Raw genomic sequence first — 12709 nt, 5'->3', positions numbered from 1 at the left:
CCCTACAGACAGACAGGGCAGGCGGCGCTGGTGCTGTCTCAGTTTGTCCTCAGCGGGGTCTTTATTTGCCAGAGATACAGCGCGGGGGGCACAGGGCGCACGGGGCGCCGGCGGCAGCCGCGGGCAGAGCCGGCCCTGCAGGCATGCAGCTGCGGGGAGGGAAGCGGAGACCGGAGGGAGGCACGGGGGGGGGTCGTTTGGGATCCTGCAGACACAAGGCGTGGGGGGCCGTGTGGCTGCCCCCGGGCGGGGAGCCCCATGCTCCCCCTCCCGCTGCAACGCACCCCCCAGAGGCCCGGGTGGCAGAGGGGCTGCCAGGTGCTCTGCCCACTGGGGCACCCCCTCCGTCCCGCGCGGCACCAGCCGCGGTCCCGCGCATGCACACGTGTCCCAGGGGGCTCCGCACAACACCCCACAGCCCCACGGGGCATGCGGCCGGGGGGGCTGCCCCGTATCTCTGAGCATCCCTGGGGGAGACGGTGGCGGGGGACAGACTGAGAGAGCGTGGGGGATGGAACAGACCGATCGGCAAAGCCACCGAGGGGGCCAGGAGGGGCTGGGGGTCCGGGGAGGACGGGCTCCATGCAGGGCTCTGCCCCGCGGCCGGCTCTCCGTCGGGGCACGTAGAAAAGGGGGCGGCAGGCGAGGGGTGGGGGGGACACCATGCCGGGGACTATGTACAGAGGGGGGCGCGGGGGCTGCCACCGCTCAGCCCGTCTGCTCGCTGGGGGCCTCGGTGGTGGCAGCGGCTGCAGCACCGTCCCCATTACACGTGGCAGCGGGCGGCGTGGCAGAGGCCGGAGGCTGCTCGGTGGAGAGCGGCGTGGCAGGGGCCGCGGTATCCGTGGCAGCAGCGGTGGTGGTGGCGGCAGCGGCGGTGGCAGCGGTGGTGGCAACGGTGGTGGCCGGGGCCGTCTCTGTCTGCTCGGGGGCCCGCAGGCGTTTCATAAGCGTGGTCACTCGCACGGCTTTCTGTGAGGGGAGAGGCGGGGGCTCGTGGGGGTTCTCCTGTCCCTAGGGCGTTGAGTCCCACACCAGAGATGCCTGTTGGGGGCTGGCGGGGTCGCAGGGGCTGGCAGACCCCCCGAGGCTGACAACCTTGTGATGGATGTTGAGCTTGACCAAGAAGGGAAACTGAGGCATGGGGCACCCCCACCCACCTTCCACTTGGCCCGGGCGAAGTTCTTCTCGATCTGGGCGCAGACACCATCCTTGATGTTCTTGTCGGAGGCAGCGTTGCCAGAGATCCTGGGGAGGCAGGGAGGGGTGAGCAGTGCCCACAGCCCCCCCGAGCCCCCTGCCCTCCCCTCCAGCTCCTCACCACTCATGGGAGATGGCCTCCTGTGCCGTGATCCGCTGGTCCTGCTCCACCTCCATCAGGCGTGTCACCAGCTCCTTGGCTGGAGACACAGGGCGGGATGTCAGTGCTGGAGTGAGGACAATGTGGGACCCCCTCTTCCCCCCCGACAGTGTGGGGCTCACCCGCCTGTGAGATGTCGTCCCAGTATGGCGGGTCGAACTCATAGTCCCCAGCCAGGATTTTGCGGAAGAGGTTCTTGTCATGGTTCTCGTAGTCATCCTCGTCTGCCTCCTCGTAGAAGGGGGGGTTCCCCGAGAGGCTGGAGGACAGGGTGTGGGGCTCAGCCCAATCCCCAGCCCCCAGCCCCCCGCGGCAGCCCTGGCCCTCGCCCCGCACTCACAGGATGTACATGATGACGCCGATGGCCCAGCAGTCCACCGGCCGCCCGTACCGCTGCCGCCCCACCACCTCCGGAGCTGTGGGGAACACAAGAGTGGCCCTGCCCCAGGGTCCCCAACCCCCTAGTCCCTTATCCCTGGGGTGATGGGGATGGGGAGTGGACCCACTGTGAGCACCCAGGATCAGCCCTGAGGTGATGGGGAGCAGGAGGGACCTACCAGGAACAACTGTGACCATCGGGAGGGACCCAGTGGGAGCCTCCAGGGCTGGTCCCCAGGGTGGCAAGGAGCAGCAGGGACCGGCTGCCTCCCCCCCACACCCGGTTGTCACCCACCCGGCTATCACCCACCCAGGTACTCGGGGGTGCCGCAGGGCTCCTTGATGAGCCCATTCTCCAGCTTGGCCAGGTGGAAGTCACTGATGACGATCTTGGAGTTCTTCAGGCGGTTATAATACACCAGGTTCTCCAGCTGCTGGGCACAGGGGCTGTGAGTGTCAGGGTGGGGGGCACACCAGCACCCAGGGGTGCTCCCATCCCCAGCACCCACCTTGAGGTTCCTGTGGACAATCTTGAGCGAGTGCAGGTAGGCGACAGCCTCCAGCACCTGCCGGATGACATTGCTGGTGTCCCTCTCCGAGTAGTAGCCCTGGTCCAGGATCCAGTCGAAGACCTCCCGGCCGGTGGCCCTGCCAACAGCAGCTCTGCCGAGACCTCCCTGGTGGGGGCATCCCCAGCCAGACCCCAACACCTCCCAAACTTACAGCTCCAGGAAGATGAAATACTCCTTGCGGGTGATGTAGACATCCACCAGCTGCAGGATGTTGGGATGTTTCACCCTACAGAGAGATGGGGGCATGGGGGGGGTCCCCACTTTGCCTGGCAGTGCAGGGACCGCCCAGCCCCAACACTCACATTTTGAGGATGATTATCTCATTTTTGGCTGCCTTCCGCACTTTCCGCCCGTCCCGCTTCAGAAATTTCTTGCAGGTGTACAGCTTCCCCGTCGTCTTCTCCTTGGCTCGGAAGATTTCACAGAACTCCTCCCTGCAAGGGCACCCACAGCCATAACCCCCCTACGACAGGCACTTGGGTGGTCCACAGGCCCACCAGCATCCTTCCGCATCCCTGTGGCAAGGGGAGATGCTGCAGGGGTGGACGAAAGCTGCAGCTAAAAACCTCTCCAGAGCAGAGGGGAAAAAAATAAAAGTGGCAGTGGGAAGGAATCAACATGGAATAAGCAAATTGCTAGGGAAGGAGGGAAATGTGCTGACTAAAAAGCTCCCTTCCCATGGCAGCTGGAGTAAGGTCCAGTGCAAAGCTGCCCGTGACGCGGAGGAACTGCAGCGCACCCCAGCATGAATGTCAGTGCCATGGTCAGGAAGAAGGGAGACATGCCGGTTGCTGGGGATGTGGCAATATTCTATTATTAATGGTGTTGGAGCCCATCGGCAGGGCCGGGGCTGCAGGGGAGCCACGGGGACGTTCGGCGCTGCTCTGGCAAAGCCTCCAGCCATCCAGCCCCTGCAGTGGTGCCAAAATCCTCATGGCCGCTGCTCTGGGTGCAAGGGAACCAGGACCGTGTGCTTTGGGACAGGCTGCCCAGAGGACGGAACAAACCTCCGAGAGCACCCGAAAAGGCCCCCCAAGAAGTCCTGGTGTTTCAGAGGCTGATGGAAAAATTTCTGGTGCGTATTTTGGGTTCAAATTGGTTTCAATGGGTCTGAGAGCGTCATTTTTTGGAGTGCTTCCTAATGGGTCCCCCAGCACAGCAATGTAAGTTAGGGAAAAGCGGCAGCTCTACTCCCCCCACATATCTGCCCTTTCCTTTGCTGAAGCAGAGCCTCCCTGCTTCCCAGACTGCTCGAGGGAGCTGTGATCATGGGGAATTGCTGCAATCCCTGCAGATTTGGGGGGAGGAAGAAGGGGCACGGGGAGCCGCCTGAGTGCAGCCGGCAGCAGTGGGGAAACCTTGCTGCCCTCCTTGGAGCTGATGGCGAACACCCCCACTCACCCACCAGCGAGAGGGATTAATTAGGGGACAACCACCCCAAAATGTGCCCTATCCAACCCAGCTGAGGACCAGCAGTGCAAAAGCCCCTGTGGGCAGCATTGTGCCGCTCCTCAGCCTGCGGCATGCAGGTGGTTGGGGTCCCCCAGACACCCCCAGGGCCAGGGAGGGACCAACTCACGTTTTGATGACCTGGCCCAGGTCATATCTGTCAGTCACCTCAGACGGCTGGTTATAATCTTTCTTGTCTCCCAGCGTCACGCAGCCAAACGGCATCGCAGGGCCCGGTGCTGGTGAGGCAGGGAGAGGCAGTGAGCGCCCCGGCACCACCACCCCGCCGGAGCCGCACCAGCCCCCCACAAGCCGCACTAATTAACGTAAAACCTGACAAAGTGCAGCAGCTGTTCGTGCTCCCCAGCTGCTGCGAGCTGCCACATGCCCAGTGTCACCAACATGCGTCCATCCCTGTGGTGTCCAGCCACTCTGCCTAGGCTCAGGCCACGGGCACAGCCGCAAACCGGCCCCTCTGGCCCTCATTTGCAGATCATTAATGATCTATTAAGCTATGGCAAGCGCAGAGCCCAGAGCACCCACTGGGGAGGAAAACAGAGGCAAACGGACCCTTTCCCATTTCTCAGGCTGGTTTTGCCCCACAATAACATTTTTGTAGCTGGGGCTTCCCCCAGCAGAGCACCGTCACACACCATCAAACATGCAGCGAGTTACAGCAGCCTCAGCTCACCAGCCCTTACCAGCCCCTGCAGCCCCATTGAAGCACCAGGTAGGTGGGCACCGCGGTTCAGCAGTACCGGCTCTCCTGCCACTGGCAGCAGGCAGGACACCGGCCCAACACACATCGGCTTCTCCTGCCCTTTAGGAATGAAGTTCTGCCCCTGGCTTTCCTGCCAGAAACCCTTTGAAACCAGACCCTGGTCAGCACCTTCCCAGCAAAAAAATGATCCCATGAAGTGATTTTTTTTTCCCTTTCCCACCCCATTACCAGGAAGAAGTTTCAGCTGACATTATTTTCTGATTGCTCAGGAGGACACAGAGCTCCCCAGGTCCCCCCAGCCCTCTCGGATGGGCCCAAGTGGGAACCTGTGACAAGATGCTGGCACAACACTGGAGGCACCCATCGCCTGCTGCTAAAGCTCCTGAAACACCAGCTGCAATGTGCCGGCCTCGCCGTGCCATGCCAGCAGTGAGCGGGGCCAGGCAGTGAGAGCCACGGGCAGGATGGCAGCGCGGGATGCCGGAGCCAGCATCGTGGGTACCCAAGCGCTGAGCCTGTTGCTATGGCAATGGGAGCTGGAGATGCAGAAAGCGGCACATCCTTTGGAGGGGGCAGGGATGGGCAGCACCCATCAGCACCTGACCCACCTGCAGGTGCAGAGCCCTGTCTCTGGCACACAGGCCCTGGGAAGAAGGTGGTTGTGCCCGTAGCACCCAGGGCACACTCCTAAATGCCCGCTGGGGTGATTGACCCCAAATCTGGGTGGAACATGGGTGCAGTGAGCCAGGAAACAAGGGGATGCTCCCTCCTGCCTCCATCCCTCAGGGCTGACCTGCCTCTGTGCCTGCCCAAGTGATGCGCACAGGACGGGTACTCCCGGCTCGCATGACACCTGAGCACCCTCCTGCCGGGAAAGCCCATGCCGGGCAAGAACACCTGTCCCTGTCCTGCTCAGGGTTCACCAACCCCTGAAAGAGAAGCAGAACATCCACGGGACACCCTTCCCTGTGCTGCAGACCAGGTGAGGCTTTCCAGCCCATGCTTGCCTCATCCCAACAGCTTCCCCAGCAAACGTGCCCTGCCTGGCACCCCCATGTCCCTGCGCTGCACGAGGCTGGCTCTGCTGTGCCACCGTTCCTGGCCAAGGGGTCCAAGGGCTGTCCTGGCAGCCGCTGGCGTGGCGGCAGGCTCGGTGACGGGGGCCAGCAGGGGCAGGGCTGGCCTGCAGGCGGGCAGGCAGGCTGCCAGCATCGGTGGCGCAATGCCAGGATTAGCCAGGAAGGGGACCCAGGCAGGATGATATACTGGGATTTTATTGCTGTCTCTGCGAGTGCTCAGCTGATCTGCACTCATAAAATTAGTTCCTGTTGGTTTAGTGGGGACCCATGCTGTCAGATCAGAGTACCAGCACCCTCCATTGCCCTGGACTGGCTTGGGGGCAGCACAGTGCACCTGGGGTACCCTGCAAGGGAGGCTGGTGCCCAGCCCCACATTGGGGTCAGCACCTGTGCCCCACAGGTGAGAGCATCCCCACCGTGGCGGGGGCACCCAGGCAAGGGGTAAATGAAGGGGTGAGTGCTCCCTCCCCAGGGTGCCAGGCGGGAGGCTGGGTGCTGTGCTGGCACCTGCGCACCACCAGTGTGTCCCCCCCAAAGCATCTAATTTGGGAGCAGAAGCAACAGCGGGTGTAAGACAATAGCAGGGAGGTGGGTGGCTGGGTGCGGATGGCATGGAGGGATGACGCAGATGTGCAGCCCTCACCAGCGGGTCCCCCAGCCCCCTGAGCCCTGGCTCTGCCCTACAGTGTGAGGTGCACTGGCCTGCACTCCATCCCCAGCCCCGCTTCTACCTGCAGCTGCTCTGGACATGTCCGTGGGGGGGTCCCCACTGCCATCCCGTCCCCCCTAGACGGAGGGAAGGATGTGCTGGGGAGAGGCAGAAGATGCAGCCCGGCCGAAATGGACCGAAATATTGTTGGTGCAGGCAGCTGGCAGGCAGCGAGTGTCGGAAGGGCTGCGCCAGCTGCACGCTGCCCGCAGAAGTGGCCCGGGCCGCGGTAGAGGCAGGGCTGGGGGAGCCCCACCGCCCGCGGGGACGAGCCGACCCGAACCCACCGCCCCCAGCCCCGGCGGGTGCGGAGGTGCAGCCCGGGCCGCACACCGCAGCGGAGGGCTCGGCCGTGGCCGGCTCGGAGCGATGCGGCAGCGGGAAGTGAGCGGGATGCGGGAGAGAGAGCCAGGGGGCCGGTCCGGGAAGGGACGCTCGGCGGCGGGGGCGCGGGATGAGGGGCATCGGCAGCTCCCCCCGCCACGGGGCAGACCCGGCGACTCTCCGTTGGACGCGGGTGAGGCACCGGGGCAGGAGCGGCTCCGGGGAGGCGAGCGGGGAGGCGCGGGGGACATCTGAGCTCCAGGATCTCGCCGTGCCCGCGACACCCGTCGGGGCTCGGGGTCTGCGGGACGCGGGTGCCGGCGGGGGCGGTGCGGCAGGGAGCAGCCGTCGGGGCGCACACGCACCCTGGCACGGACCGGCACAGCCCCGCCGGGGTGTCCCAGGCCACCGGGGAGCAGGGGGGTTAAAGTGGGGGACAGCCCCGGGCCAACAAGTGCCAAATCCCAGCAACGCCCCCACCCCGGGCCCGGCCCCCCTCACCCACGGAGCGGCTCGGCGGGGCTCGGGGCTGTCCCGGCGCGGCGCCGCGCTCACCTGCACGCCTCTCCGACTGCAAAGGGGGCCGCGGCCCGGGGGGGGGGCTGTGCGCCCCTTCCTCCCTCCCGCGCGGGGCCGGTGCGGAGCCGAGCCGAGCTGAGCTGAGCCGAGCCGAGCCGAGCCGAGCTTAGCCAAGCCGAGCCGTCGGTCCGTCGCGGCGCGGCCCCGCGCGCCCGGCGCGGCAAGTTGGGGGGGGGGGTAGGACCGCGGGGCCCCGCCCCCCCGAGGCGCCCCGCCCCGCCCCGCCCCTGACGTCACCGCCAAACTTCGCGCCCCGCCCGTCGGGAGTGGGAGAGGTACTCGTGAGGAAGGGTCACGCGTGGCGTGGGGACGCGCCCCGGCACCGCGGCGGGACGGGGCAGCCGTGTCCCCCGGGACGGTAAAGTCACCAAAACCGGGCTGGAGCACTGCCACGCCTTGGGGACCGGGGGACCCCATGGGACTCTGTGCCACTGTCCACGCGGTGGCAGCTTCGGGGCGGCGTAAATACCGGCGAGCCCCCGCGGCTTGCTGCGTTCCTGCTGCTGCCCAGCCCGGCGAGCCAGAGCTGCCTGTGCATGTCCCCTGAGCCACCGCCTGTCCCTGCTGTCCCTGTATGAGCTCCTCACCCCGCAGGTGGCTGCCCAAAGAGACGCTGTGCCCCACAGGCCACATCCTGCTAATCCCTGAGTGCTGGGGCAGCCTCGGTGTCACAGCAGCTTTACTGAGATGGTTGGGACTAATGTGAGACACAGAGCACCGGGATGAGCCATTGTGCCCTGGGCTGTGCCATGGCCACTGGCCCGGGATGGGATGAGGCAGGGTGGGATGGGATGAGATGGGATGGGATGGAATGGGATGGATGTGATGGGACAGGTTGGATGGAATGGGATAGGGCAGATGGGATAGAACAGGAGCAGGTTATTAGCAGAGTTGAGCGTGGGCTCGGTGTCGCAGGTATGTGTCCCCTGAGGGTACTAAGAGGTGCCATGAACTGGTGGACAGGCAGGCACACAGTCCTGCCTCCACACCATGGTCCTGTGAGACCCAGGCAACTTCCGTCATTCCTTCCCCAGCTTGCCCCCCGCCCCGCAGGTATTGTCCATGCCCCATGGGCCAGCTCAAGGTGCAGGAAAGTGGCAAGAAATTGGCCACTGTAATACCCTTAAGTGCCCACAGCCCGGGCTTGGGGCCCAGCACAGCCCCGGGGGTGCAGTGGGGCGCCCAGTCTCCCCCCAGAGCACCTTGCTCCTCATGCAATGCAATCGCGTGTGCAGTGACTCCCGCATGGCTGCGTGCTGTGTGCTGGCATTTGTGGCCCATATGGTCCCTCTTCCGAGCTGCACCCCCCTCCCATCCTCTCCCGCTCCTGCACCCACCAAACCCCAGCTCCCCAAAAATACCCGGCCCATGCAGTCCTGAGCCACCACATGGATGGGGCCATCCTCTCCTGGGACCCATAGCCCCTGGAGCCTGGGTCAGCCAAGGCACCCCGGCCACAGATGGTGGACAGCAGAGTCCTGTCCCCAAAGCCAGCATCTCCCCTCTGTGCACAGGGACACCAGCCAGCACCCCAAGGCAGAGGCACCCGAGGGCACCACCTGCACCCATCCCCTGTGCAGCACTGAGCCGCACAAGCCCCAGCCCCATCGCAACTTACGTCTGATAATTAAAGGCATGTGAGAGTGGGTGAATTAGCAGGGCACTGTAGTTTGAGCTTCTAATCAAGAGTTTAATCATACTGGCTGGCAGCAGCACAGCGCAGTTATTAATCTTTGCACCTCATGGGAACCTGGAGCATAACTCACAATTACCCAGCAGGTGCCCAGCGTGGCTTGGGGCTGCCCAGAAGTGGCTCATGGCATGAGGGATGGGCCAGCGCTCTTCTGGTGCCCCTCAGCCCAGCTCGTGCCCCTCGCCTCCTGGCACCAGCCTCCTGCCTATGGCAGAACAGCCCCAGGCTCCTGTCACTGCCCATCCAACCCCTCCTGGCCTCGGCTCTGCCTGGGCTCTGGGCCACCCCTCACACACCATTTTGGGGTGATCGGCTGTGCTGAGCCCAACAGTGTTTGTCCCTGCTGTGCCCTGCCCCACTGCTGAGCCCACCCTCTCGCTGTGCACCCCCTCCCTGACCACCCACCACCCCATGGACCTCCTACCCTGTGTACCCACTGCCCCACGCACCAACCTCCCTGTGCATTCACTGCCCCATGCACCCCCCCGGCCCCACACACCCACTGTTCCATGCACCCACCACCCCTCCCATTGCCCTGCGGTGAGCTCACTGCCGTGCGCGGGGTGACATGGCCAGTCTGGGGTGACACTTCCCACAGAACACCTAGAGCCCACTCAGGCTGCCTGAGGTGGAGGTGCCAGGGCTGGGGGCACCCATCTGTACTCCTTTGGGTGGGCGGCCCACGGGGCAGGGGACACGTGGCCGTACCCCTCTGCCCCAGGCTGGGGGTGTGGGACCAGCCCAGCCTGGCAGACTGGTGGTTGGCGTGGGGTGCAGTGGGGTGCAGTGGGGGGGGTGCAGCGTGTCCGTGACTCAAGTACTACGTGGCACCGCATTTCTGCGTGCTCGCCATCTCCATGGCAACCGCCAGGCAATCAGCGATAATTGCGTGCGTCGGCCTGGCAACAGGGCCAAATAAACCACATCCCTTCTTTTGGGGAGCTGGTGAGGTGGGGAGAATACAGGGGTGCAGGGTGCCATCAGGGGCCAGCAGAAGTGGGGGTGCCCAGTAGTGGGGCTGCCCTCCCCGTAGGTGCCCTGCAACACCCATGTACCCTGGAAGGTGTCAAGGGACATGGCCAGCAAGCTGCCCCACCAGGTGGCCATGTCGTAGCTGGAGGTGGCCTCGGGGGGACTCCCAGCTTGGGGAAAACAACACAGCAGCATGGTGACTCAACACAGGGTGAGGAGTGGCCAGTGCATGCTGAGGGCTGCCTGCTCCAGTGGCCCCGGGGTGATGTGGGTGACAGGGACCAACAGCGCCGTAGGGCAGTGGGACCACTCGTCCCCCAGGAGCAGCTCTGAGGCACCGTCAGTGTGATGGGCTGGGCTACCCTGGTCCCCAGCACGATGCAGCAGCAGGCCTACTTCAAGCTGCACAGGGGTTGGTTCCCGGGTGGACCCCGCGGGACCCCAGCAGCCAGCATGGGTAGAATGTGAGGGTGTCAGGTCATGTCCAGGTGGGAGGTGGCATGGGGCAGCATGTAGCTGTCCCACATCCCCACCATGTAGGAGGTGTTGGCACCAGAGCCCAGGAGTCAGGAACGAGCAAGGAGTGGGCCAGCACCAGCATGGCTGACACGCTGAAGGAGAAGCTTGGTCACCTTCTCCGTGGTTGGCATTGGGGACAGCTGAGCATTTGTGGCCAGCACTGCCACCTCCTCAGGGCAGGCCCCCAGCTCCTGGTAGAGGACATGGTACCACAGCTCCTCCAGCTTGTTCCAGGCGGTGACCATGCCATGGGTGAAGATGGGGCTGTCCACTGCCTGGCAGGGCACCACCAACCACAGCTGCTTGTCCCCAGCCAGCCTGCTTCTGGTGTGGCCTGTCCCCATGTCAATGACAACAGTGCACAAAGCCTTATACCTCTCAACTACCTTGGCCCCCATCACATCCCAGAGCCTTGCCTGGGCAGGGAGGCTTGGTCGCTGTAGTGATCACCTGCATCACGGCACTGACATTACATATGGCCTTGGGATTTGGTTTCCCTTCCCACTGGAAGACCTTTGAGGATTCCCTGAGGCTCCCTAGGGTGGTACCTGTTCAGGAGGCTTTTGTGGTCTTGAAGACCAGGGGAGGCTGATCAGGGTGAGGAGTTTCACATGTAAATCAAGCGGGGCTTCTCACCAGGGGAAAACTGGGCTGAGGAGAGGACTTGGACCAGGACAAGGACCAGGATGCGACTGGCATAGATCCTGAGCGGGTGCAAGACAGGGCAAGCCTCTCTGGCTGAGTGTGAATGCTGTCCCAGGGGCATAAAAAGGAAAAAAAGGCTGGAAGGTTTCAAGATAAAGAAAAGCTCCCCAGGGGCCACCAAAGCTCCCCAGGGACCAGCAGAGATCTCCAAGGGCTACCAAAGCTCCCTGAGGACCACTAAATCTCCCTAGAGACCAGCAGAGATCCCCAGGGGCCACCAAAGATCCCCAGGGGCCTGCAGAGCCCCAAATGTGTGCAGAGGTACCCCTGGCAGTGCGGGTGCCACAGGTGCAGGTGCCTGCACTGGGTGGGGAGCACAGGGGTGCCCAGGCAGCCTGCCCAGACTGCAGGCAGCGGGGGGGGCAGGGGGAGGTGCAGACAGTACCCCCCGCCGCTCACAGACATCATTAGCAAAACTTGCTGGTTTCTAAAAATGGAGCGGTGGCAGCGCGGCGGCCGTGCTTCGCGCCTGCTCCCAGTGTACCGGCAGCCGCTAAAAACAGCTCGGCCCTGCCTGCTGCTACCTGGCACTCCTTGCTGCACCAGTGACTACCGGAGCCACTGCTTTGCCCAGACACCAATCCTGGCACAATTTTGCCCATCTCCCGTTCTGCACCCCTCCCCAGCTGCCCAGCAGGCTGTGGTGGAGGAAAATGGGGTGCGGGCCACCCACCTGGGCAGCACCCACTGCCTGCACTTGGCCTTTGCACCCCATTTGCCATGAGGAGCCCAAAACCGCTGCTGGCACATGGATGCCACCGCGGTGGCACCAGCAATCACTGTGGCAGCACACCCCTGGATGCTGCCAGCAGCGGGACTGTGCCCGGCTCTGCCTGTACGCCCGCAGCCCTGCGCGGCCACTCATGTTTTATAGATGTCTCTGATTTTAATAATTAATCCCTGCTAACGACAGCACTTTCCCCAAATAAAACATTTAAAGTGCTGTGTGTGCAAGGCGTGCTGCCGGGGTGGGATGCTGGCTGCTCTGCTGCAGCCGTGGTGGGTGGGTATGGCACAGCATGGCACAGCATGGCACAGCATGGCACAGCCACAAGTGCCCACAGCTCAGCCAGGTGCTCCACTGGTTCTGCCTGGCCATGCAACACCTTAGGGTGCCTCTTGCCTGGTGCCAACCCCTGGCTGCCCGCCCCTAGGTGCCCACCCTTGCCAAGGCAGCAGCTCTGAGATGCCCCTAGGCCCCCCAGCTGAGGCAGGAGTGCTGGGTGCCGTGCAAGGTGCCACCCTGAGAGGTCCCCTGTCTGTCTCCTGTGCTATGGCAGTGTGAGCAGCACAGGTGCAGTTCCAGGCTAGCAGGGGCAAGCAGGGGCAGGCAGGGACAGACAGGGGTGGGTGCTGACCAGCCTGTGGTGTTAAAGGCCAGGCTCTCACTCCTCACCTCCTGCAGCATAATTAGGGCAGGATAAATATGTATTAGCATGAAATATATCATCTCCACAAGCACATTTGAGGGGGACAGCTCAAGGCCAGGGCCCTCCTCACACACATCACCATAACTGCATGAGCCTCATCAGCTAACAAGCAGCTTGCTGTGCCACCCCACCACAGGGAACTGACAGCCTTGTTCACATGGGGTGCCCCTAAGGATGTCCCCCAACACTCATCCTGCCCCATGCAACACCCAGAGTGCT

At 63.8% G+C, this 12709-nt stretch overlaps 1 protein-coding gene across 1 annotated transcript; it reads right to left on the bottom strand.

Moving 5' to 3' along the window:
* Positions 1 to 31: 31 nt before the first annotated feature.
* CAMKV (CaM kinase like vesicle associated) lies at positions 32 to 7337 on the bottom strand. Its single transcript, XM_065846055.2, has 11 exons — positions 7148 to 7337; positions 3890 to 3998; positions 2613 to 2744; positions 2462 to 2536; positions 2248 to 2386; positions 2049 to 2169; positions 1701 to 1776; positions 1483 to 1619; positions 1322 to 1400; positions 1161 to 1248; positions 32 to 972 (listed from the first exon to the last, which is right to left on the bottom strand). Exons 2-11 carry the CDS (start codon positions 3982 to 3984, stop codon positions 709 to 711), a joined length of 1206 nt encoding a protein of 401 aa, XP_065702127.1. The 5' UTR covers positions 3985 to 3998; positions 7148 to 7337; the 3' UTR covers positions 32 to 708.
* Positions 7338 to 12709: the final 5372 nt, after the last annotated feature.

Source organism: Patagioenas fasciata, chromosome 10 (assembly GCF_037038585.1).
Source record: "Patagioenas fasciata isolate bPatFas1 chromosome 10, bPatFas1.hap1, whole genome shotgun sequence".
NCBI classification, from domain to species: Eukaryota; Metazoa; Chordata; class Aves; order Columbiformes; family Columbidae; genus Patagioenas; species Patagioenas fasciata.
The sequence above is the reverse complement of the archived record's forward strand: the minus strand, read 5'-3'. Positions and strand labels throughout refer to the sequence as shown.